Here is a 23,754-nt window from a genome sequence, read left to right on the forward strand (position 1 = left end):
CCTGACCACCCTTCCCTCCCATCCCTCCATCCCAATTCCACATATAGGGCAATGCCATCCAGGTGGGGTCATGTAAATCTGTCAAGTCATTTGAAGTAGGGACTAGGACTTTTCTCCTGTCTCTAGGTTAAGGCAGTATCCCTCCATGAGGGATGTGTCCTCAAGGTCCTTTTGTGTAATAGGAATACATCCTGGTTCCACTGTCTGAGGCCCTTAGACTGCTCAGTCCTTCTAGCTGAGATCCATATTCAGGGGGCCTGAGTCAGTCCCATGCTGGATTCCCAGCTATCAATCTGGGGGCCTGTTAGCTCCTCCTTGTTCAGCTCAGCTATCTCTATGTGTTTCTGCAACTGGTCTTGTCCTCTCCCTCTGCATCTGGATTCTAGTTCAACTCAGTGTTTAGTTATGGGTGTTTGCTTCTGTTTCCAACAGGTACTCGATGAGGGCTCCATGGATAAGTTAGTTGTTGATTTCACTATCCAGGAAGGGCATTTATGGTAGCCTTTCCACGGTTGCTCAAATTGTTAGTTGGCGGCAGTCTTGTAGGTCTCTAGACCTTTCCTTAGGTTCAGTTTTCTCTTCAAACCAATAATGACTCCCTCTTTTATGTTTGTCCTCTCTCTCTCTCTCTCTCTCTCTCTCTCTCTCTCTCTCTCTCTCTCTCTCTCTCTCTCTCTCTCAGCAACATTATTTGTAATAGCAAGAGCCTGGAAGCAACTTAGATGCCCATCAACTGAAGAATGGATAAAGAAGATGTTGCACATCTACACAATGGAATACTACTCAGCAGAAAAAAATAATGGAATCTTGAAATTCGCAGGCAAGTGGATGGCACTTGAAGAAACCATCCTGAATGAGGTAACCCAGTCACAAAAAAGACGAACATGGTATGTACTCACTCACATATGGATTTCGACCTAGGAACTAGGATACAAGGTGTATTCTAAGAGATTCATATAAAGTCCCTCACAGAAGGGGGAAGGGACAAGTCCCCCCAGAGCACAGGGGAAGTGGGGGGGGCAGTGAATGGAGATAGAAGTAGGAGAAAGAGAAAGGGAGGAGAGGAAAGCACGTGCGACTAGGAAGATTGAGTCAGGGTAGGAATAGAAGACATATGTATTCTTTAAAGCCAAAAGAGCACAGGAAGGCTATTTAATAGCTTCTCCAGAGGTGATTAAAACACTCTGCCCCCAAATGATGTGACAGACTTTGATGATCCCCAATGGGAGGCCTCACCCTCTCTGTAGAATGGATGGGGGATGGGATGGGGGGTAAGGGGGATGGGAGGACAGAAGGGAGAGGGAACTAGGATTGGTATGTAAAATAAATTGTTTTTAATTTAAATAAAAATTTGTAAAAAGAAAACCATTTAGAAAAACCCAAATGGAGTAAATCTTCGATGAATGCCTTAATCTAAAGACAGGAGAGAAGCCTACTTCACATGACCTGTCAGATCTACATGACCCCAATTGCATGGCATTCCCCTACATATGGAATTGGGGTGGGGGGATGAGAGAGGAGGGTGGTTAGAGTGCATTGAGAGGGCAGAGAGGATAAAAGGGAGGGAAGGAGGGAGAGAGGGAGGGAGGAGGGAAGGGAGGGAGGGAAGGGGAACTAGGATCAACATGTAAAATAATAAATTAAATTTAAAAAAAAAATGCTTTGACTCCAAAATTTAAGTTGAAGGACAAGTTACTGGGGAAAAGGATTTCTATTTTTGTTTCCACAGACAATGAAAAGATGTGGATTCCTTCCAGACTAATGTGGTTTGATCAAGCCAGACCACCTGAAACAGAGTACCAGGTGATTCTACATTCAAAACAGCTGGACAAAACAGCCTGACAGACTACAGCCAGGATTTCTGAATCTTCTTCGAATCCCCCATGACAGCGCCCCTTACCAGCAGGAAGTAGTTTGGAAAGAACAACGCCCAAATTCCCAAATATTGTCTATAAATGTTTGTTTTCATTTAAATGGACTTTGTTATATAAAATAAATTAAATTTAAAAAAAAGAGCAGCAGCAGCAATCACTGTGCTGAGGCTTTGAGATCCTATCCCTAACTGACCACTGGAAACGGACTCACAACAATGTGATGGAAACCCAGAGAAACAGCTCCTCAGTTTCATAACTCTGATCATGTATTAAGACTCAGTGAGACAGGTCTAGTCACTATATTACAAACAGGACTCCTGGTGGGTATGAACTATTATCCATCTCTGCAGACTCATCTAAACTTCCCTCGGAGTTTTATTGTGGTGAGTTAGTAGTCCATTAAAGAAAAGCAGAGTTCTCACTAGGACTGTTGGTAACAAAGAATTACTCTTGAATGCTTTCCTGCCTCGTTTGTGGGCCAGGGACCCTGCTCTGTTCTGTTATTTATGTGTGCACATTCTGATTCTCACTCCTTCACTTTCTTGGTCCTCTCAGAGAATCTCCAATAAAGAACAGATGCCAAAAAGCCCAGCTATAAATTCCTGGAGACTATTGCAACTTCCTCCCCTGTTGCCACCAGCAGCCCTCGTCCCTGTCTAAGCATTTCCGCTTGTGACCATACTTGGGCACAAACCCAGCTTGTGGTAGACACATCATCATTCCTCACCTACAATCTATATAATCTCCCTGCTTTAGTTCTGGAGTGTGGCTTCTCCAGCCTTGATCTTAGGGAGTGTAGAACCTCCTGGAAGTTGCCTTGCTCAAATAAACCTGTTGTTCGCCTTGATCTGCCTTACTTTGTTGGTGGAGAAACCTATTACTGGGATACAGAAAACCTATTAACAGCAATAACAAAGCTGTTAAATACTTGCTTACTGTCATAGAATCAGAAAGATTTATATCTAAGAAACCCAGACCTATTTAACTTCAAAGGCATTGGCTTCAACCAATCTATGATGGTTTGAGTCCCCGAGAACACTTGTATTTACTAATGAATCTTTCATGTTTCTGAATCCTATACTTAAAGAGGGGTGCATACACACTGCTCTCTCTCTCTCTCACACTCTCTCTCTCTCTCTCTCTCTCTCTCTCTCTCTCTCTCTCTCTCTCTCTCTCTCTCTCTCTCACGAAAAAAACGGGGTAGGGGCAGGGAAAGTGAAGTTGAGTAACCACAGAGGAAAACCAACAGTGTGAGTTTGGAAAGAAAAACCTATCCCAAATCCAAAAATCATATCAGTATTTTTCACTCAGATTCTAATGAAAAGGGTAACAGGCACGAATATAAACTCCAGCAATAAGTTAATTAATTCACTGACTAAACCAAATTGGATATGGAGCTGAGGATTTTACAATACATTGAGACATTCCATTTTCCCTTTGCCTCACACAGACAAATCCCATATTACCTGGTGCCCTACAGTTCCAATCACTCCCATAAACCCTTCATCTCTCTCTTATATAGACCTACAAGGTGTATCCCATGTCTCCTATACCCTTCCTATGTTTTCAAATCCACTCTGGCCTTCATTTTCTCCCCACATACTTGGCTGGCCTCTTACTATCTTTTGATTTCCTCAAAAAAGAAAGGGTTTGCTTGTGTTTGCTGTCTTCACTGGCTGGCCTGGAACTTGCTGTTCCAGCCTACCTCTCCCACTCAGTGCTAGGATGAAAAGTACATACACCATTCCTGGCTTCTGACCTAACTTCTTAGTGACTGCAACAATAAATAAAATATGAGTGCAGAGATGGCTCAGCACTTAAGAGCACTGGCTGCTCTTACAGAGGATCTGGGTTCAAGCCCAGAACCCACATGGTGGCTCACAACTGTCTGTAACTCCAGTCCCAGGGCTTCCCCAAAAACTGCATACATGTGGCACAAGGATATACATGCCAGCATAACACCCAGACATACAAGACAAAAATGAAGAAAAACAAATAAACCTAAGGCTGGTCATTCTTTCTTACTTAAAATGGCCCTGACAAAACTCACCTTGCCCCAAATGTTACCAAGGAGGTTGAACATAACTGTGTGTGATAAAAATAAAGATTAGTTTGAGAAACATATACAATCTGCCCATTGTTTTGTAACACAGTTTTTGAAAACTGGAAAATACTTCCCTGTTATACAAAACAGAAACACTTTGTCTCTGCTAATGGGAAAGATCCACAGTATCTACCAACCAGTATCAAACGTGAACGTAAGACACTCTGCATGCAGTTCACATACCTCGCCTGCCCAATGACAGTGTTCTGGTACACTGCAGTGCAGAGCACAGGTTGCTTCTCTTGTCACCACAGGGTGACTGGGAGCTGAGCTCCCCACTGCCCAAATCAAGAGAGAGTATCTTACTGCATGACACCTACTGCCAGGACAGGAGAAGGGTTCTCCCCTCCCTACAAGCTGTAAGCCCAGCTTCTGCCGAGTGAGTACTCACACAGAGGGAGATTCAAGAGTTCTAATTTGAACCATCTAAGTCAGGGACTGTCTGCATGGTATAAGATGTGCATTTTCTAAGAAGATGGATGTAAGAATACAATAGACTGTTTGGGGCTTATATTTTACGAAGTAAAAATATTTTTGTTTGATTTTAATGGGGGGGATTTGGGAGGGAGGGAGTTGTTTTTAAATAGGGTTTCTCTGTGCCACAGCCATTGCTATCCTAAACTCAATTTGTAGGCCAGGCTGGATTCTGGCTTCTAAGTGCTAGAATTAAACACTGTATGGTGTAAAATTATTCTTAATTTATCAATACACATACTACTACTATCATTATTATTATCATGACTAGAGAGATGGCTCAGAGGTTAAGAGCTCTGGCTGTTCTTTCAGAAGACTGGAGTTTGATTCCTAGCACCCATATGGCTATTCATACCGTCTGTAATTCCAATAGATCTGACACATCCTCTTCTGGAAATCAGGGGCACCTCAATGCACAGGATACAGAGACATATATGCAATTAAAGCAGATATATATATATATATATCAAAATAAGTATTACATATTTTGCTGGGGTTTTTTTTTTTTTTTGGGCTATAACTTCAAACTAGAAGTTCAGTGAACTGTCTAAGATATCCTTCCCTTGTTGAACACAATTTATGTGTGGGAAAACATTCATGCCCCATGCAAGTATCTTTAGTATCTCCATATGTTTTAACTCAGCATTTGGAAAGCTTTGTTCTGCTACTAAATGGTTTATAGGCAAACCTTCCTAGGTTTAAAGATAAAAATAGTAAAATGTCATCTGGCTACTAGATCTAGTCAATGACAATTCAATTTAACTTATTGCCACTTAAACTTAGCAAAATATTTTAATTTTATACCATTTTTATAATCTTGATTCCCTATCTCAGTAATAAAATATAATACATAAATACAGTACAAGATGAATTAATGCCTTCAATGTGTACAGACTTGTCACTATATTTTCTTTAAGAGAAAATGCATATAAAATTTAGAAGTAAGTACTTTAACAATTTAAGTGATATCACTTAAAAATACAGCTAATGGGGAAGGGCCTCTGGTAGTGGCTCCTTGCCTGAGTGCTGAGTTTAGACTGATCTCTTCTTCAGCCTCTACTCCATTTCACAGCCAACCCCTCCTTGCTATACTCATCCTGCTGTCTCACCTGCTTCTATTTCCTTTCACTTAGCTTTCCTCATTCTCTGTGGGCCAACAGATATGAAATGGGATTTTTCTATGTAACCCAGATCTTCTATCAGGCAAATAAAGCCTTTATAATATGTTTCTCCTTTAAGAAGCTTCTAGGGGAGAATCTGAGTCTTCCCCGGTTGCCAGCCCTTACAGTGGAACACAAAAATGGCAGTCAACTCCTGAGACCCTAGGGATTGCATCTGAGAGTACAGGATCAGACTTCCGGGGGAAACGTGATCTACTCAGTCTCCTTTAGACATTGGAATGCTAATGCCATGCAGTTGTGTGATGATCAAGTACACTGAAAGCATTTAGAATAACTATAATATTATAGTGTTGACTGCTACAGTTATTACTACTATTTCCAGTATTGTTATTGTTGGTACAGTTATTATTAATGTTGAGGGGAGCAATATTGGAAAGGTGAGTTCTCCAGTCAAGCTCTACATGTTACATTAAAACAGCGACAACTACTTTTAAAAGATTTACTTATTTTTAATTTTTATGTGTATGAGTGTTTTGCCTGCATGTATATATGTAATTGCCAGAAGGGGGAGCTGGATCTCTAGAACTGGGTTTGTGAACAAGTGTGAAGTCCCCACATGGGTGCTGAGAACCACTCAGGTCCTCTGCAAGCATAACAAGTGCTTTTAGCTGTTGAGGCATCTCTCCAGCAACCCCCTAACCCCCACACACACACACCAATTTGGGGGGCAACCTGTCTTGCTGCAGTTCTATAACATATTAACAAGATTATGAATGTGTGTTGAATAAATGAATGGACACTTGGTGACCTTCAACTAAATATCAAGCATTGTCCTAGGCTCTTTCACAAGGCTTTTCTTATTTGACCCTTATTTCAAGGTACACATGAAGGCCATTGTTTTTATATGCTAAACTGAGATCTTTATCAAGTCACAGCTATTTTAGGAGGGGGCATAACAGCACAAAAAGATGTTATGTTGGGTTAGTCCAGAGTGTTCATGATAATAGCTCAAAGGTCTACAAATTATAGACAATTTAAGCCAGTAAACTTTATGAATACAAACTACTTGTCTATCAATTATTATTAGTTTGATTTTAAGTTTTAAACCATAAAAATCTGATCTTTACCACAAAGCTTTGTATCATTTGAGAGTAGTACCTGCATATTTTCTTCAGGACTCTGAAAGCAGTTTACTGTTACTAAGATGAAGAAAAATAGTAATCACTGTACTAAGTAAAATACACTCTGACTTCAAAGATTCAGTTATACAAGACTTGGGATAGTAGACACTCCCTTTAATAATCAAGTGAAAGAGAAGATGAATAGAGCTACTCCAAAATAAATTTATATGGAAAAAAATACCATTAAATATAAATGAACTTCATGATGAGGAACTTGTTTGTAAAATTCTCTTTAATTAATCTGAATAACCAGAAAGTCTTGATTTGGTGGTAGTTTGTCTTTTTATTTGAGTGAAGGGATTTCAGAGTCTCATGAAATCCAGGCTGGCTCTGAACTCACTATGTAGCTGAGCTGGCCTTGAAATGCAGATCCTCCTATTTCCGTCTCGGGGTACAGCACCATGTCCTGCTGCTGTTCTCTTTAATACTCCACAGTATGAGCTAGCACCCCCTTTTCACTAGCATATATTAATTGTAAAAAAATATGGTGCATATTGCTGATATTTCCATGTACATATATCAAGTGCTAAGTAACCTTTACCAGAAAAATCTCTGATGCAGACCTTGGCAGCCAACAGTAACCAGGTGGTATTTGCAATTGCTTTATTCTTAGTACACTTTAAAGACAGTTGTGTTCTATTTTCTATTTGTGATTGTGTTACTATGCTTTCTTTAAGAATAGGGGACAGGGAATGATTACTTGATAGCGATGGGATGCTTTATGACTTGATAAAACAATTTTGAAGCCAGAGGGAGCTGAAACTTTTAAGTAAATGTCAGTGATTTTTTTTTTTAAGTATTTAGGTTATTTTTGTTTGTTTTTTTTGTTTGTTTTTGGTCTTTTGAGACAGGATTTTTCTGTATTGTTTTGGAGCCTGTCCTAGAATTTGCTCTGTAAACCAGGCAGGCCTCGAACTCACAGAGATCTGCCAGCCTTTGCCTCCTGAGTGCGGGGACTAAAAGTCGTGTGCCACCAAAGCCTAGCATATTTAGAATTTTTTAATAAATTAATTTTGACAGTGAAGTAAACAAAGGGGGTGCACAGATACTCCAAAAGTTATAAAAAGTGCAGCACACAAACAAGAGAGCTTGAGGACAGAGACTTCCTTAAGAAAACTGGGCTGCAATGGTACTACGAGATTTCTGAAGTGTGAAGCTGGTGGGTAAGAATTCTCTCAGTTCAAGGAGGAGCTTTTCAGAACACCATTACCTAGCACATTCTAACCACAGGTGACTCCTGATGTCACAGCAGAAGGCGTCCCAGGCTTAGGCAAAAATTCCAGGGCAGACAACTTACCTTTGGCATTTACCTACCTCTCAGTCTAAATACCTGTACAGCTCTTTCTCTCTTGCAGTGGTCAAGTGTCTTGTTATATTTGTACTGGTCTATTTCCTTTCATGTACAAACTATTTCTTATAACTGATTACTCTGTATAATTTCCTAGTTTCCAAGTGCATTTCAGCTGCATTTTGAAAGGATTAATATAAGCCTTTCCCACTTTAAAGGCTGCTACAAAAATCATATATTTGGACATGCTATGCTACCAAGTGTTTTGCAAACTCTGGTTCTAACTCAATGAGTCATAAAAATCAATGTAATAGATCATAATCAACATTTTAAGAAACAGAATAGTGTGTAATAAAAATACTGTAATATGATGGGCAGTGGTGGTGCAGGCCATTCATCCCAGCATTTAGGAGGCAGAGGCAGGCAGATCTCTGTGAGTTTGAGGACAGCCTGGTCTACAGAGCTAGTTCCAGAACAGCCAGGGATATAGAGAAGCCCTGTCTCCAAGAAGGAAGAAAGGGAGGGAGAGAGGAGGGGAGGGAGGAAGGAAAGTGTACACTATACATTGTAAAATTAGAAAAGGTTATGGTAAATTTCTTTTTCCAAGCATGTTTCTATTTGTTTTCTTGGAAATGGGGACTGACTCCATGACTTTGTAGCTACTTACACTAGTACTGAGATACACTCCCAGCTTCATTTTTTACAATTTGATATATCTGTGCTTGGACAAAGACATGTATGTAATAATATAAAATGTAATTTGGGGCAGTTAAAAATATACAGCTTTACCCAGCATTGCTTTCTCTTTCCTACGCCTTCAGATGGGTCACACGTAAGAATTGCTCTCAGAACAAGAGTCATTCTACATTATATCCTTAACTACCAGCTCGGTGTCCACAGTGCAGCCTCACTGCTCTCTACCCATGGTAAACACTGCTGGCCAAAAGTAAAGTGACAGCTACCTATAAAGAAACCTGGACAATAAACTTATAAATGGGTCTAAGTAAGGATTTGTTCCTCCGTACTTCATAACACACACACACACACATACACACACACACACACACACACACACACACACACACCTCAGATAAAGAACCAAACTGACAAATATTTAAAGCATTTTGAACTACTGAGATACAACAGCAGTCTTGCTATCAGACAGAAGATTCCTAAGAAGTTGCAAGAAATGTGGTCAGTTACTAAGTCTTGAGAAATTACTAGGAAGAAAAGAAAAGAAAGAGGACTCCAGAGCACTGAGACTCAGAGCTAACTTACCACTGGCTGCATTACTCCTCAGTTGCAATGAATCAAAGAGTAGGTTAAAAACCAATGCTCACAAACCAGAAAATTGCTTTTTTTTTTTTTTTTGGCTCAGGCTCTGCTTTCTGTATATAAAAGCCCTACTAGTGGCTCTATTAAATGAACATTTAACATTTACTATTTTGTTTATAATGCTTAAAACAGTAATGTTTGGCCTTGCCAGCTTACAGAATAAATCATAGACGTCCTGAAGCTGAGAAACATGACTCTCTCTACTAGAGAGAGGCATCCCTTATATAGGCCTTCTAGAGACGATGCCCATCAGTAGAGTCTGGCCATAGCAAAGGACATTAACAAGTCTAGCCTTGGCTAGATACCTGAAAAGGTCTTTACTTGTGCTTCAAAAATGGCAAAATATTTTATTTAGTTAATTTTTAGTTTTAGTGTATATTACTCCTATTACCAATTGAAATAATAATCAAAATTAGCTAAGATAACACAAAATCAAGGCACGTATCCTCCCTTTACTACAATCCAGATTCTCAACTCAAGAATCTATTTACTATGAGAATATTAAGTTGTAAGACAGAGGACAATAAAAGTGATTTGCATAATCATTTTCCAAATTAAGGCCTCTGTTTTACTTTTTTAAGGCATGACTTATGGCTGACCCACAGTGGTGTATACTAGGTGACTATAGCACTTGGGAGCAAAAGACAACAAGGGGATTAAAGTTACAGCTAGCCTGGTATATATGAACCCATATCTCAAGCAACAACAAAATCATATTTTTAAATGTGTCTTATGCTGAATACTCATGTATTAGGTATCACCAAACTCCAAGTATCTAGCACTACCATTTTCACCCAGGAAACTGCCCAGGTATCTGAAAAGCCTCCTAGACTCCCTGCTCCAACCTGTTTATGGCTACACTCCATTCAGAATAGCCAGAATCATTCTTTTTCAAATGTAACCTGGATCCTGTTATTCTTCTCTCTTCAATTCCACCCAAACTTCCTATGACCCCAACTTTTGCCCACACTTTCCTTAGAATGAAGCTAGTTTAGCAGTTTGACTCTAACAGACAAAAACACAAGCTTGTGAATGTGGGAAGGACAACAGACAGGCCTTGGCAGTCCTCTCCTTTCCTTTCTTGGACACAAGTTGCCCCAAGGGAGTGATTTTTCTGTTCCTGCACTATCTCCCTTCAGCAGCTCTGGCTAAGGTCCCCGTGGACTCCTGTCCCACTGCAAGAGTCAGTCTGTAGAAATCTTTGGCTTTTCCTCTACCCTATTTGTAATAATGGTAAATTCTGGCCTTCATCTATGAGGCTTGAGGAATGAGTCTTATTTTCCAATCTGTTTAGACCCTAAGCAAAGAAGATTACTAATTATATAGGCCCTAAAACCTCAGAGAATATACACACAAGGCACACCCACCTTGTGAATGACTATACAGAATGATCTAAAAATTCCTATCTCTTTGTGGTGTGTTTAGAGCTGACTCATTTTCTTTATAAACTTTTCTATTTTCCATGAATATTTATTCAAATAAATAGGAGTTATTTTTACAATCAGAAAACAATTAGCCAAAATCAACTTTCTTTGATGGTCATTAAATACAGCAAAGCAGGGGATGTGTTTCCAGAGGAAATAATGAGCTGTGTTTTGGATGTGCAGTCTAATGAAATTGAAGACAGGGCTATGAAATCACTGTCTCTAATTATGATTTCACATAATGTGGATGAGAATTTAAGGCCAGCCTGGGCTAAATAGCGAGCTATTCAATTTAGAGACAAGTATGGAGGCATATACCTATAATGAATTAGGGAGTTCAATGCCATCCTGTAAGTTCGAAGCTAGCTCAAGGTTAGCTACACAGCAAGATCCCATCTAAAGAAACAGGGACGCGGGAAGAAGATATTTCATCTTGTCTGAATAAGTCTCTTTGTCTGAATTCAACCATGACAAAACAATCTCATCATTCTTTTGAGTCAATTTTCAGCACATTTCCATCAAAATTACCCCTTTTGGGGCCATAAAGTGATATCCTAGGGTCAGAGTTTCTGGCTCTACAACTTATTAGCTTTGTAATCCTGGGCAAGTATTTAATTATTCTCTACATATTTTAATTTCCTCATCTACAACATTACCTAATGATAGCAATTATTTCATGGTATTATCCTACAGGATAAATTGAATACACATACATGTGCATGTGTGCATGAGAGTGAATAAAACACTTGGAACATTACCTGGCAGTAAATGTGTTAATAAAGAGTATCTATTATTAATACCATATGTTTTGGAAGACAACAGGCTGAAAATACTGTTAGTGCAAATAATCTATAATATACTCATTTAATTATCTCACTCCAACCTTTGCCTACCTAGCTAGAACATTAAATACAAAGGAGTACAAAGCCCAAAAACAGTCCAATAAACTCCTGGCTTCACATTTAAAAACAAAAATAAAACCTTCCATTTTAAAATCTCATCTTTTTGGTGAGTGAAAAGTGCTTTGCTGTAGTTTGGCCCCTTGTGATGGTGAACTTACTTAAACTGCTGATATACCTAACTGTCGAGATGACACTGGTTCAAGGTGTTGGATAGGAAAGGGACAAATCAATTAGTGAAACATTGCAGTGATCTGGTTGGTGTCTGTCTTCCTCAGGCAAAGCAATCTCCAGGCTAGTTGGCTTTTATCAGTTTGCCAAGCCTTGCCCTTCCATGGGGGGTCTTTGAACTTATTACTACTGCTGCCTGTGGGTGTTTGCACCAGTTATTGGTGCATCCTGACTTCTAGAAACACCATTTCAAACAACCCCAACACAATGTAATGACAGAATAGAGATTAAGAACGGTTCTAAAGCCAAACTGCTAGAGCCATACTTGTACCCTCTCCTGTCCCCATGTCTCCAACTGGTTTGCCTGCTTTTGTTTCTTCATACCAATCATAATTGTGTAATTGTTTCATTACCTGTTTTACAATTTTATTTCTCTCTCCCTCCTCTCTGTCTCTCTGTCTCTGTCTCTGTCTCTCTCTCTCTCTCTGTGTGTGTGTGTGTGTGTGTGTGTGTGTGTGTGTGTGTGTGTGTGTTCAGAAGACAAGTTTTACTTAGAGTTTCTATTGCTCTGATGAATCACTATGACCCAAACAATTTAGGAAGGATTGGGTTTATTTGGCTTACTCTTCCATATCACTGCTCATTATTGAAGGAAGTCAGGACAAGAATCTGGAGGCAGGAGCTGGAGGCAGGAGCTAGAGGCATGCTGCTTATTAGCTTGCTCCTCATGGCTTGCTCAGTCTACTTTCTTGTAGAACCGAGGACCACCAGCCCAAGGATGGCACCACCCACAATGAACTAAGCCCTCCCCCATCAATCATTAATTAAGAAAATGCCCTAAAGTTTGTCTACAGCCAGATCGTATGGAGGCATTTTCTTAATTGAGGTTCCCTCCTCTCAGATGACTTTATCTTGTGTTGACATAAAACTATTCAGCACAGACAACTTATATAAGTTGGCTTTCTTCTTTTATCATGTGGGGTTCAGTGGTCAATCTAGGTCTTCAGGTTTAGCAGCAAGAGCCTTTACCAGCTGAGCTATCTCACTGGCCCCTATTTATTTATTTGTTTGTTAAGTGCTCAGTCATTTCATCTTCCACTAAGCTTCATAAGGTCAGGATATTTGTGCCCTAATTGCTGTTTCTCTATGCCTTAGAAGATCATTTATTAAGAAACCGAAAGAGTAAAAAAATCTATTAGAGCACCATGTGTTTTATAAGTGATTGGTTTGATTTTCAGTTACTTAATTGGTCTTCTGAAATTACTTACTCACACTTTATGGTGCCTGTACTCTCTTCTGTCCCCAGTCCCCATCTAGTTTGCCTGGAAGAGGGGTGAAACTATAAACAAGCCTGATCCAAGTAACATAGTCCCCCCAGGCAGGCTCACCGCCTCAAACGTTCCACTAACAGCACCACTAACCAAGGGGAAATATTCACATACAGGAGCCTATGGGGAATTAGAACTCATGACCAAATGGTCTACGACTGGGTTCACTTATGATACTTTCTGTGATATTGAGTAGGCAACCCACTCTCTTTGTGTCTAAGTTTCATCATAATAAGAGCATTAATATCTTAAAGACTAAGTAAAATGTTACATGTAAGGCAATTATAAGAAATTATTAAAAAATATAATCTAGGCAGTGACAGTATTCCATAAAAGCAATAACAACCAACTACAACAGAAGAGAAGAAACGACAGCCCATATAAAGACTTGTAGCTTATTTCACTTTTATCTAGACTACGAAGTCTCTCTAAAACCTTATATAAATCTTTGTTTTTATTTAATATTTGAAAACTTAGAATTGAAGTAATTTGGGACAGTTTATGCAGTTGTTTGTTTTGTGGTGTCAGAGGTTGGACCTAATACTCTATTTATCAGCCCTGAGCTACATACCCAGTCCTGAATCTGTGTTTGCAATTAGAGATGTGCTTTTTATGAAAAGCAGTCATTGAAGTAATTTATTTATGGCATGAAGGGGTGATCCCTATGAGCTTTGTAACTGATAATGTATTCAAAACTCTCAGACAGGGCATGCACAGAACACCACTTAAGTAACTATTGGCCCTACCCCCTTTTTCCCTTTAGTTGTTAAACTACTTTACAAAGTGTTTGTAGAATAGTTGTTTGACTTCAGAATACTATGTAGCTTAGGAACTCAGTAACGCCTAGTAGCAAATACTACGTTTTGCTTGAATGTCTTGGGTGGTATTTACAAATATGCTATACAGCCATGCACCCAGCTGCACTCTACTTCTCATATTTTTCTAGGTTATCACTATCCGTCTAAGAAGAGACAAACACCTACATTTGAGTTCTAACATTGTTCTTTGTATTTTTCAGAGCTAGGCCATTCCCCACTCCCCCCCCCACCCCCAAAGTACCAGAAACCCTTTCCAAGTTATTTGGTATTTAAATTGTTAAAATATTATTTTCCTTCATAAGTTACCATCCTTCCCACTTAGAGAATGTTCTGACTGGACTCTACAATGGGGCAAAGGCTGTGAATCATTATTAAGTGATCAGTCTTTGTGGAAAGCAAGAAGACACCTGGCAGAGGACACAGGAAAGGAGATGGGGCTGTAAGTGAGCCTTAACCTCTGAAGGTCCTGTTTAATGACCTTTGTGATACTACAACTATTAGAAAGATGAAGTTGCATTCATAGACTATAGAGTAATTAGTTACCAAAAGGTCCTCCATACATTATGTCCGAGGTTGACACAAAGTGGTTTATCACAGAAATTTTAAAAACAAACCCAAAAGCAATTATTTTTGGTTGAAATAATCTCAAAGATAAAATTTTAATGAATTCCTCACACATCTAACATTTACAGATAGTATAAAATGATTAATGACTATGTAAAAATATTTTCCAAGTCAGTTATACGACCTTGAGAAATACGCAATCCAAGACAGATTTATCACAAAGCAAGTCTAGAAATGAGCATACAATATAATATGGTCAAATTTCCAAAAATCTTTTATTTTTAACATGTTAACACTGCATTTGAAGAAAATTTGGGTTACTGCATTGAGTAAAATGATAAAGATGAAGAAAAAAGAACCTTCATAGTCAATCATAGTACATACATTTAAAAATATGTAAACCCTTACAAAATGAAATGATGCTCTTATTTTCAGGGGCTGTGATGGCTTCCGAAGAATGATCACATACAAGAAAAATGGGGCTGAGGAAATCGTTCAACTGGTAATGTGCTTGCCATGCACACAGGACAGCCTAATCCAATGCTCTGCACCCATATAGAAAGTGTGAGCCTCTTACCACAGTGCTGGAGAGGCAGAGCCAAGGGGATACAAGGGGCTCTCTGCTCAACAAGCCTAGCCTAACGGGAGAGCCTCAGGCCCTGGGGACAGACCCTGTCTCAAAATCCAAAGTTGGTAGCCCCAGAGGAACAACACCCAAGGCTGACTTCTGGCCTCCACACATACACGTGAATTCCCTGACCTACTACACACCACAGGAAAAGATTACAGAAAGAAGTGAGCAAACAGAATTTGGGACTTGAGGTGAGAAAAAGGAACGCAAGTCATGGAACTAAAGATCATGTTACACAAGACAGGTAGATACACAGAGAAACACAATGCCTGTTTCCTTTCATGCAGAATCTAGGTTTATTTTTAAAACATGAAAGAAGGAGGGGGCAAGAGAAGTGAACATGAGCAATGCACATGGCAAACATGAAAACTTCATAACAAAGCTCAACATTTTTACAATGATTATGTGCAAATGCTGGTACCTTTTTAAAGGTATGTTATTATTTTAACAGAAAATAATACTAAAAACAAATTTTTAACTCTTGAGGACTACTTTAATATAAGGCAGCAGATAGTACTCATGAGTCTTCTTCAAGCAACTTGAGAGCCCCCAAAAGTCCCAGCGGTGCCATATCAACCCCAAAACACCCTGTTTATTTCAGATTACTCTTCTCTGTAGCAAACGTTCTATCGGCTGCTTTGCCCGAGACTCTAACTCAAGAAAGCCTTTTGATGTGGTTTTTGCATAATGGCTTTGGTCTGCTGCTTTAGTAATGTCAGGACTGTTACTCCATAGTGTCAATTTCTATCTTGTCCGAAAGAAGCACCTCCCTAGAGGCCCTGGAATTATCCACTCTGGTTTCTATCTTCCCCATGTTCTGGGTCTTATGCAAGGTAACACTTGCTCAGAGATCATCTCAAAGATAATCCTCACTGAAATTTCTTTTATCTTATTTTCAGTGAGTTAATAGGGTCACAAGAATATCAATTAAAATGCTCCTCAAGAAGACTGATAGGCAGATAGTTAAAGTAAACAGCAGAGAACTTACATAGGTAACCCACAAACACCAGGATGTGGACAAGGAAGACAGAGGTAGCAAACCCAGTAAGAAAACAAATTCTTCGAAAAGTATAAACTCCATGTATGTCCTATTATGTAATTCCTTTAAATTTTATTAGCATATATTCATTGTAAGTAATAACAGACTCATGAGATTTTCATGCAGGCATATAATGTATTTCTTATCACATCTACCCAGTTATTGTCTCCCACTCCTGATGAACTGTGTGGCTGATTTTAGCATGCTAGCTAGTGTAGGTCTAGAGTAGAGGTTTTCAACTTGTGTGTCACGACTCCTTTGGGGGCTGAACAACCCTTTCACAGGGATCAATGTATCAGATATCCTGCATATCAGAAATTTACATTATGATTCATAACAGTGGCCATACGATAGTACTGAAATAGTAATGAAATAACTTTATGATTGGGGTCATAATGAATATGGAGCTGTGTTCGGGGTGGCGGTGTTAGGAAGGCAGAGAACACTGCTCTGGAATAAGAGGAGACCCTCAGTACACAAGAGTCTGCCACTGACAGAGATAATACATTGTTGAAGTGGATTGAATGGGGGCTCCAGGATTAAATGTGGCAACTATGATAGTTCCACTGACTCATTACAAACATGCCATCACACTACCTTTGTCCCTGTGTAAACATCTGGAGCTATTATTAGGTTTTCTCCCTTCAGCTCTCATGTTTCTGTGATATATATCACAGAATTTAACCGTTCAGAATTATTTTAAGAACTGTTTTAAGTCAAGGAGTATTTTTTGATAGCCAAGTTTTCTCCTCTCAATTTGTTTCTGGTTTACACTAATATGCTAATATAAAAATGAGTAAAATGTTACAAAAAAAAGATACAGTATAGTAAACTTATATGTTACTAAATTCCAGCAAAACAGAATTAAAGACTGGGATCAGTAGGATGGCTTGGGCCATAACCCCTTAGTAGATTTACTGGGATCGGTAGGATGGCCATAACCCCTTAGTAGATGGCTCAGAAACCTGACACTCACACCTTTTTTGTTTCCCACAAAATTGAAAATAGCAGTCTGCCACTGTTTCAAGATATGCAAGATAGATCTTCAAAACTTACACTCAACTTTATTTTAAATAAATAATAACAAATAAAGGTCCTAAGAGAAAGGCACATGTGTATACAGCATTCTGAAAACACTACTCATAAAGCTACACAAGAAAACTATGTATTTTAGGATTTCTATGTTTAAGTTAGCAGTACCCAGAGACGATGAAAGCCAGTTACTAAAAGATTTACTGCTTGGTTAAAATTCAGTTTACAATTCAAAGGCATTTTAAAGTCTCTGTGCTGTTATGAAGCTTTATGGAGTTTACAGTGGAGATGAAAACAGAAATAAAAAGATCTGACAAACAGAAAATGCCAAAGATACTTCCAGCATTATCAGTATGAATTTCCCCCCAATTACGTTGCACCTCATTTCAACACAACTGACTTAACTCCCTGAAAAGACAAGTGTGTTCCCTAGGGTCCTGTTCAAAATGTAAATGTTTTAAAATATAAACGTTTGAGGAACAAAGTTGAACAGTTTGTTTTTATTTTATGCATATTTTATGTACATGGATGCTTGCCTGCATGTGTTTCTGCATCATGTGTCTGATACCCTCTGAAGCCAGAAGAGGGCACTGGATCCCTAAAACTGGAGTGACAGACAGCTATGAGCCATGAATGGGCACTGGGAATTGAACCTGGGTCCCCTGTAAGAGCAGCCAGTGCTCTTCACTGCTGAACCTCTCTCCAGTCTCCTATAACACACTTTTTTTTTTTTTAAATTCAAATGTAAACTCCATGAAAGCAGGAATTTTGGAACAATACTCTTAAACCCCAGACTACTGTCTGGCATACAATATATATTCAATAAATATTAAGGAATAATTTGACAAGAACCTTTCACTCAAATAAAGACCCAAGACTGTACATAGCATTTGTAGGGGCTAGTCTGGTGCTCTGTGGATAAAGGACACTTGCCTACAATCCTAAAAGTGACTTGTGTTTGACTGTTGGGACTCATAGTGAAAGGAGAAAACAGAATCCAACAAGTTGTCTTCTGTCTTCTGGCAATCACACATGCACCATGTCACAAGCATGAGCCCCAACAAAACATCACACAAAAATGTGAAAATATCTTAAAATATTTATTTGCATACAATTTTAACATTGGTAGCCTCGACTCATTTACCTACCAGATATCTTCCTTTTACCTCCTACACTAACACAAAAGCTTTTTAAAGATCATTGGTAATCTATAGAATGAGTCAAGAGATTTCAGTTTTACTATTTTTGTAGATTACATGATCCATTTCAGTTCAAAAACTTATTCTAATAGCTAAAACTATTGAAAAAAAACTTGAACCCATTAAAATAGTCTGACACAGGAAAGAATATTAAAACAAAACATTATTTAAATATTGTAGAAATCATCACAAAACAAATGAAATTACTTTAGATTTTTCATGGTTTTCTTACACCCTTTAAAAAGTATTTTCTAGTTCTCTATGCAGTATTGTTCTGTATTATTGCTAAACCTTTGGTTCCATAGTCAAATTGAAATTTTATATAATAAGCTGTACCATGCTTTTTAAATTTTATATCAGAAGAGTAAACTTATTTTAATATTGCACTCTAAAAAATTCAGAGCTGGAATGCTAGCCAAAATATCGGTTATTATAAAAAGCCCAACACTTGATAAACTAATGCTGAAGCTTAAATTATTCTAAACTCAGGAAACTGAAATTCCATAGTATTTTAACATGATATTTGTCATTATGCTTTAGCTGTCCTCCTCAAAATGAAGATTTAAAAGTCATTGACTGCAGCTGGGCATGGTGATACACACCTTTAATCCAGCACTCCAGAGGCAGAGGCAGGCCGATCACTATGAACTCAAAGCCAGCCAAGTCTACATTGTGAGTTCAAGGACAGGAAGACACCTAGGGCTACTCAAAGAGACCCCATCTCAAAAACAAAAAAGAACAGGCTTGGACTTACTGTCAGGTTTCGATCCCAGATCTGTATGCTTCCATTCTGACAAGCAGCAGCCACAAGGTTCCCGTCTCTACTGTAGGTGCATGTAGTGGGAATGACCTTCTTACCCTGCATTGTCCGAGGCTTAAAAACACTTTTGTGCTTCTTCGGATTTTCAACTTCCCAGAGCCTTACAGTCCTAAAAGGAAAACAGGGAACATGGAATATCATTTATTAACAATAGATTGAAAGAACAGGTTTTGGAGGGGGGGTTATAGTTTTTATTTAAATTTGAAACAAGTTTGTTTTACGTGTCAATCCCAGTTCCTGCACCCTCCTGTCCTCCCCTTCCCCCCCCCCCCCCCGGCCAAACATCATTCCATCTCCCCTTCTGCTCCCCAAGGAGGGTATGGCCTTCCATGGGGGAATCTTCAAAGTCTGTCATATATTTGGAGCAGGGCCTAGGCCCTCCTCCCCCATGTGTCTAGCCTGAAAGAGTATCCCTTTATGTGGAATGCGCTCCCAAAGTCCATTCGTCACTACCTTATTTTTAAAGGATTTTTTAATAGACTATAAGAAAGTCACATTTATGAATATTCATAGAAAAGAGTGAACCATTTGAATGATGTCATCAAATTAAAAGACAAATGGAAAATTCTACTTCAAATCTATCAGTTATTTATAGTTCATGCCCTATAATGCAATGTACTACAAACTCTTACAACTGTATATCTTGACCAGGAGAGCTGTTAAGCATATGCCTCCTATTTAATGCTCATTAATTTATAAATTATGCACAAATACCAATGAACTGCTCTATAGTATATCACAGAAAATGCATTAAACAACAACAACAAAACCACATCCCACTCTAGAGTCCAGACAATGTCCCCATGCCTCTGGGAGCTGAGCAGAAGCACTGCTCTCACTCAGCTTCTGAGCTTTCACCAAGCAGCAAGTCCCAGCAGCCTGGGCCGGGGCAGGGGCATAATAAACACCTGTTCACTACAGGGGCAAGAGTGAGTTCTGCCCTAGAGGAGAGTTAAATAAAAACCATTAGATACAGAAAAACAAAGACAAGGTCAAAACTGCTTGGTAGAAACTATGCAGCCAAGGCACAAAGAACAACTTTAAAGTTTGGGGAGAGGGGAATCTAATATTTTATAGCCAGTGAAAACATATTTAAGAATCAAGCTGAAATTAAGGCCTTTTCAAATAGACAAATTTGAGATAATACATGACCTAATTACTGTGACTTAATATGTGATACAAGATATATTCAAGTTCTTAAAAGTAAAATCCAAAAACAAACAGAAACCCACCCAAATCTACACAAAGAAACTGGAGGCAAACATAAGACATTTTTAAAAATGTTTAAGTCTCTTTTAAAATTACATGGCTATGAAGCAACATTAAAACAACATATTGTGAGACTTATTTTTTATTTATATTTAAATTAAAAACAATCTTATTTTACATACCAATCCCAGTTCCCTCTCCCTCCCATCCTCCCATTCTCCCAAGCATCTCCCCATCCCACCCCCATCCACTCCTCAGAGAGGGTGAGCCTTCCATAGGGACTCATCAAAGTCTGTAACACACATTCAAATAAGACATGTGACTGCGATAGCACATAGAGCAAAAAGAAAGAATGGAAGGAAGACTTTGAAAAGTTAAAAGATGTAGTTCCTAAATCTCACCACAGTCACTAACACTATCATACAAAACAGATGTGGTAACGGAGATAAAATGCATGAGACAGTTACTTCTATTAGAACTAAGAAAAGCCAGTGAGAATAATGTGATCAACATAAAACTAATGCATGCAGACGATATGGACATGAGTGTCCTAAATGAAAGGCACCATGTCTGGAGCTTGGCAACATTAAGATGTTAATCAGTATTTTAGGAACAAATTCACAAAACAAACTTTGACAGCAGGGGCCACCATATGCTGAACTGCCCAGCTATGCATGCCTCTTGGTTCTATTTAAACCCTATTCTCGTGTCAGAACCCCAGGGGTAGACTTGGGGGAGAAGCTGTACCCTCTCTTCCTTCTTCCCAAAGTGGCTACACTATCAATCTAATTGTAAGAAAATAAACAGATAAGTAAATAAACTTGACAATTTAGATAAAGTGAACAAATTTTCCAGAAACAGGCAACAATCATTTGCCTGTTCATTTAAAAATATGAATTTACTATGAAATTTAAGACCTACCCACTAGATGATTGTGGTAGCTTGTTCCTATAATCCCAGCACTTAGAAGGCTGAGGAAGAAAGACTGCCACCAGTTCAAAACTAGCATGGGCTAGTGAGATCTAGATCATCATGAACAAAAGGGAAACCCTATCCTGCCGGGGGGGGGGGGGGGGAGGGATGGGACCCCAATGAGAAAAGTCAAGACAACTTTACTGTTGAATTCTCTCTAATATTTAAGAATGAAACAGAAGTTTCTTTAATCTCAAAGCCCAGAACCTACAACACTCAAAAGTCTTAAAATGTTTCAAAGTATATGGCAGATAACTGCTTAAATGATCAAAACTCAGTTTTTTAGAGCTCTCAGCCAAGTGCTGTATTTTATTTTAAGATGGTACCAGCTATAAGTGGTGGCACAGACCTACAGTCCCAGCACTCAGAAGGATGAGACATCAGGACTGCGAGTTAGAAACCAGCCTGAACTATGTAGCAAGACCCTGCCTCAAATAAAAATAAAATAAAACAATAAGAAAAACAAAACAACAAACAGAAAAGAAAAAGGTCATATTGCCTAACCTAAGTTCAAATAAGGGTTCGGAAACAGTCACAGAAAAACCAGAGGGACAATGGGACTGCAGGGTTCAAATTATCTACCCGGAGGGAAAGAGCATCAGGCTACCAGGTACCTCAGCAGGAAGACTCTTCAAGGCTCCAACAGAATTTTCTAGCTGTATTCTTCAATGTCTGCATTTCTCAGACTCTTATTGGCCAATCGGATGTAAATGGGAGAGGATCTCAAGAGAGCCTCTCAGAAGATTACAGTTCCTTCTTTGTACTCTTTACTCTTTCGACTGGCAGTTATCTGAGTATGAATTTGAATACCATGCACTATGGATTTAATTTGCAGTTCCCAAATGCCCAGTGATATTGAGAATTGTTCCACATACCATTTTTCTTCTTTGGTGAAGGAATTATTCAAATGTTTCCCTGCTTTCAATATTAAGTAGTTCATTTTCCTTTTACTAGATAGATGCTGACAGTTCTTTATTCTAGATATAAGATGTTCTTTTGTTGGCTGGTTAAGAGGGCAGGAAGTGGGGGTGGGAACACACACCCAGAGCCTTGCACATGTTAAGCAAGCAAACTAACTAAATTAATCGCTGGCTATGGATCTAAGATCTTGTTGAGAAATGTATTTGTAAAGTAGCAAGTATTAGACAAGTCTATTACCATGACTTTTCATTTTTAAAGTGTTTCAAATAACAGATTCTTAAAAATAATGTTTACAGACTGGAGAAATATCTCAGCAGTTATGGAAACCTGCATAAGAATAACATACATTTGCATAAGTGTTAAGGTCCTCCTGCAGAGTACCAGGGTTGAGCTCTCAGTACCTACATGGCTGCTAACAACCTTTGTAGCCTCTGTAACCTCCAGTTCCAGAATCTGATAACAAGCATGTGGTATGTAAACATTCATGTAAGCAAAACACACATACACATAAAATTAACAAATCTTTAAAAAATTATTTGAGATTGGCTCTCTAACATCCCAAAAGATCTGGAACTTTTGATCCTTCTGCCTCCATCTCCTATATGGTAGTATTATAAATGTGTGTCACCATGCCTGGTCTACATGGTATTGGGAACTGAATCCAGAGCTAGGCCAGAAATCTACCAATTAAACTAAAACCCCCTTCTTAAATTATTTATAGAACTCAATTTGGGAGCACATACCTAAAAGGTTCATACCTAACCAAATATCATAGAAGTTCCCTTTATTTCTTCTGTCCCTTTATTTCTTTTATAGTTCTAACTAGATCATCTATCTGAACTGCTTTTAATACACAGTCCAAAGTATGGATCAAGGCTAATTAATAGTTTTGCACATGATATCCACTGGGACAGGATTATATGTGTCTGAGCATTATAAAGCCTTCCCCTTGCTGAAGTACTGCTTACTTCAGCAGTCCCCTATCTCTGTTAACTGCTTCCAATAATTAACAATCACAAAAAGTGGAGACATACTACATGTGTTTTTATTTTTCTGGACCCAGCTCTGCAGTAGTGAGGATAAATTACAATAGTCAACTTCTCCTTTTAATAACTCAACATCCCCAATGACAGGTGGCACTTTAGCCTTATGATCTGAAAGACTCCACACAAGTATAAAGAACCATCACGTGGCTTGTTTAAAAAGTTCATCATCTCTAAAACTGGGACAATGAGGGGCTGTGATGACCAAATGAGACTAAGGATGTAAACATATCTAGGACAATTTTTGGAACACAACAGGCACTCAATAAGTACTTGCTCCTTTCTGCATTTCCCCTTAGATCATAAG

At 38.8% G+C, this 23,754-nt stretch overlaps 1 protein-coding gene across 2 annotated transcripts in view; it reads right to left on the reverse strand.

Annotated features, from left to right (window-relative positions):
* Positions 1–23,754, reverse strand: part of Wdr70 (WD repeat domain 70) — a 211,064-nt gene that overhangs the window by 66,660 nt on the left and 120,650 nt on the right. For both annotated transcript variants that reach the window (XM_051182513.1, XM_051182514.1), the window contains one exon: positions 19,237–19,411. In XM_051182513.1, the coding sequence (XP_051038470.1) occupies positions 19,237–19,411 (175 nt within the window). The remainder of the gene's footprint in view (positions 1–19,236; positions 19,412–23,754) is intronic.

This window comes from Phodopus roborovskii, unplaced genomic scaffold (assembly GCF_943737965.1).
Source record: "Phodopus roborovskii unplaced genomic scaffold, PHOROB, whole genome shotgun sequence".
Taxonomy (NCBI): Eukaryota; Metazoa; Chordata; class Mammalia; order Rodentia; family Cricetidae; genus Phodopus; species Phodopus roborovskii.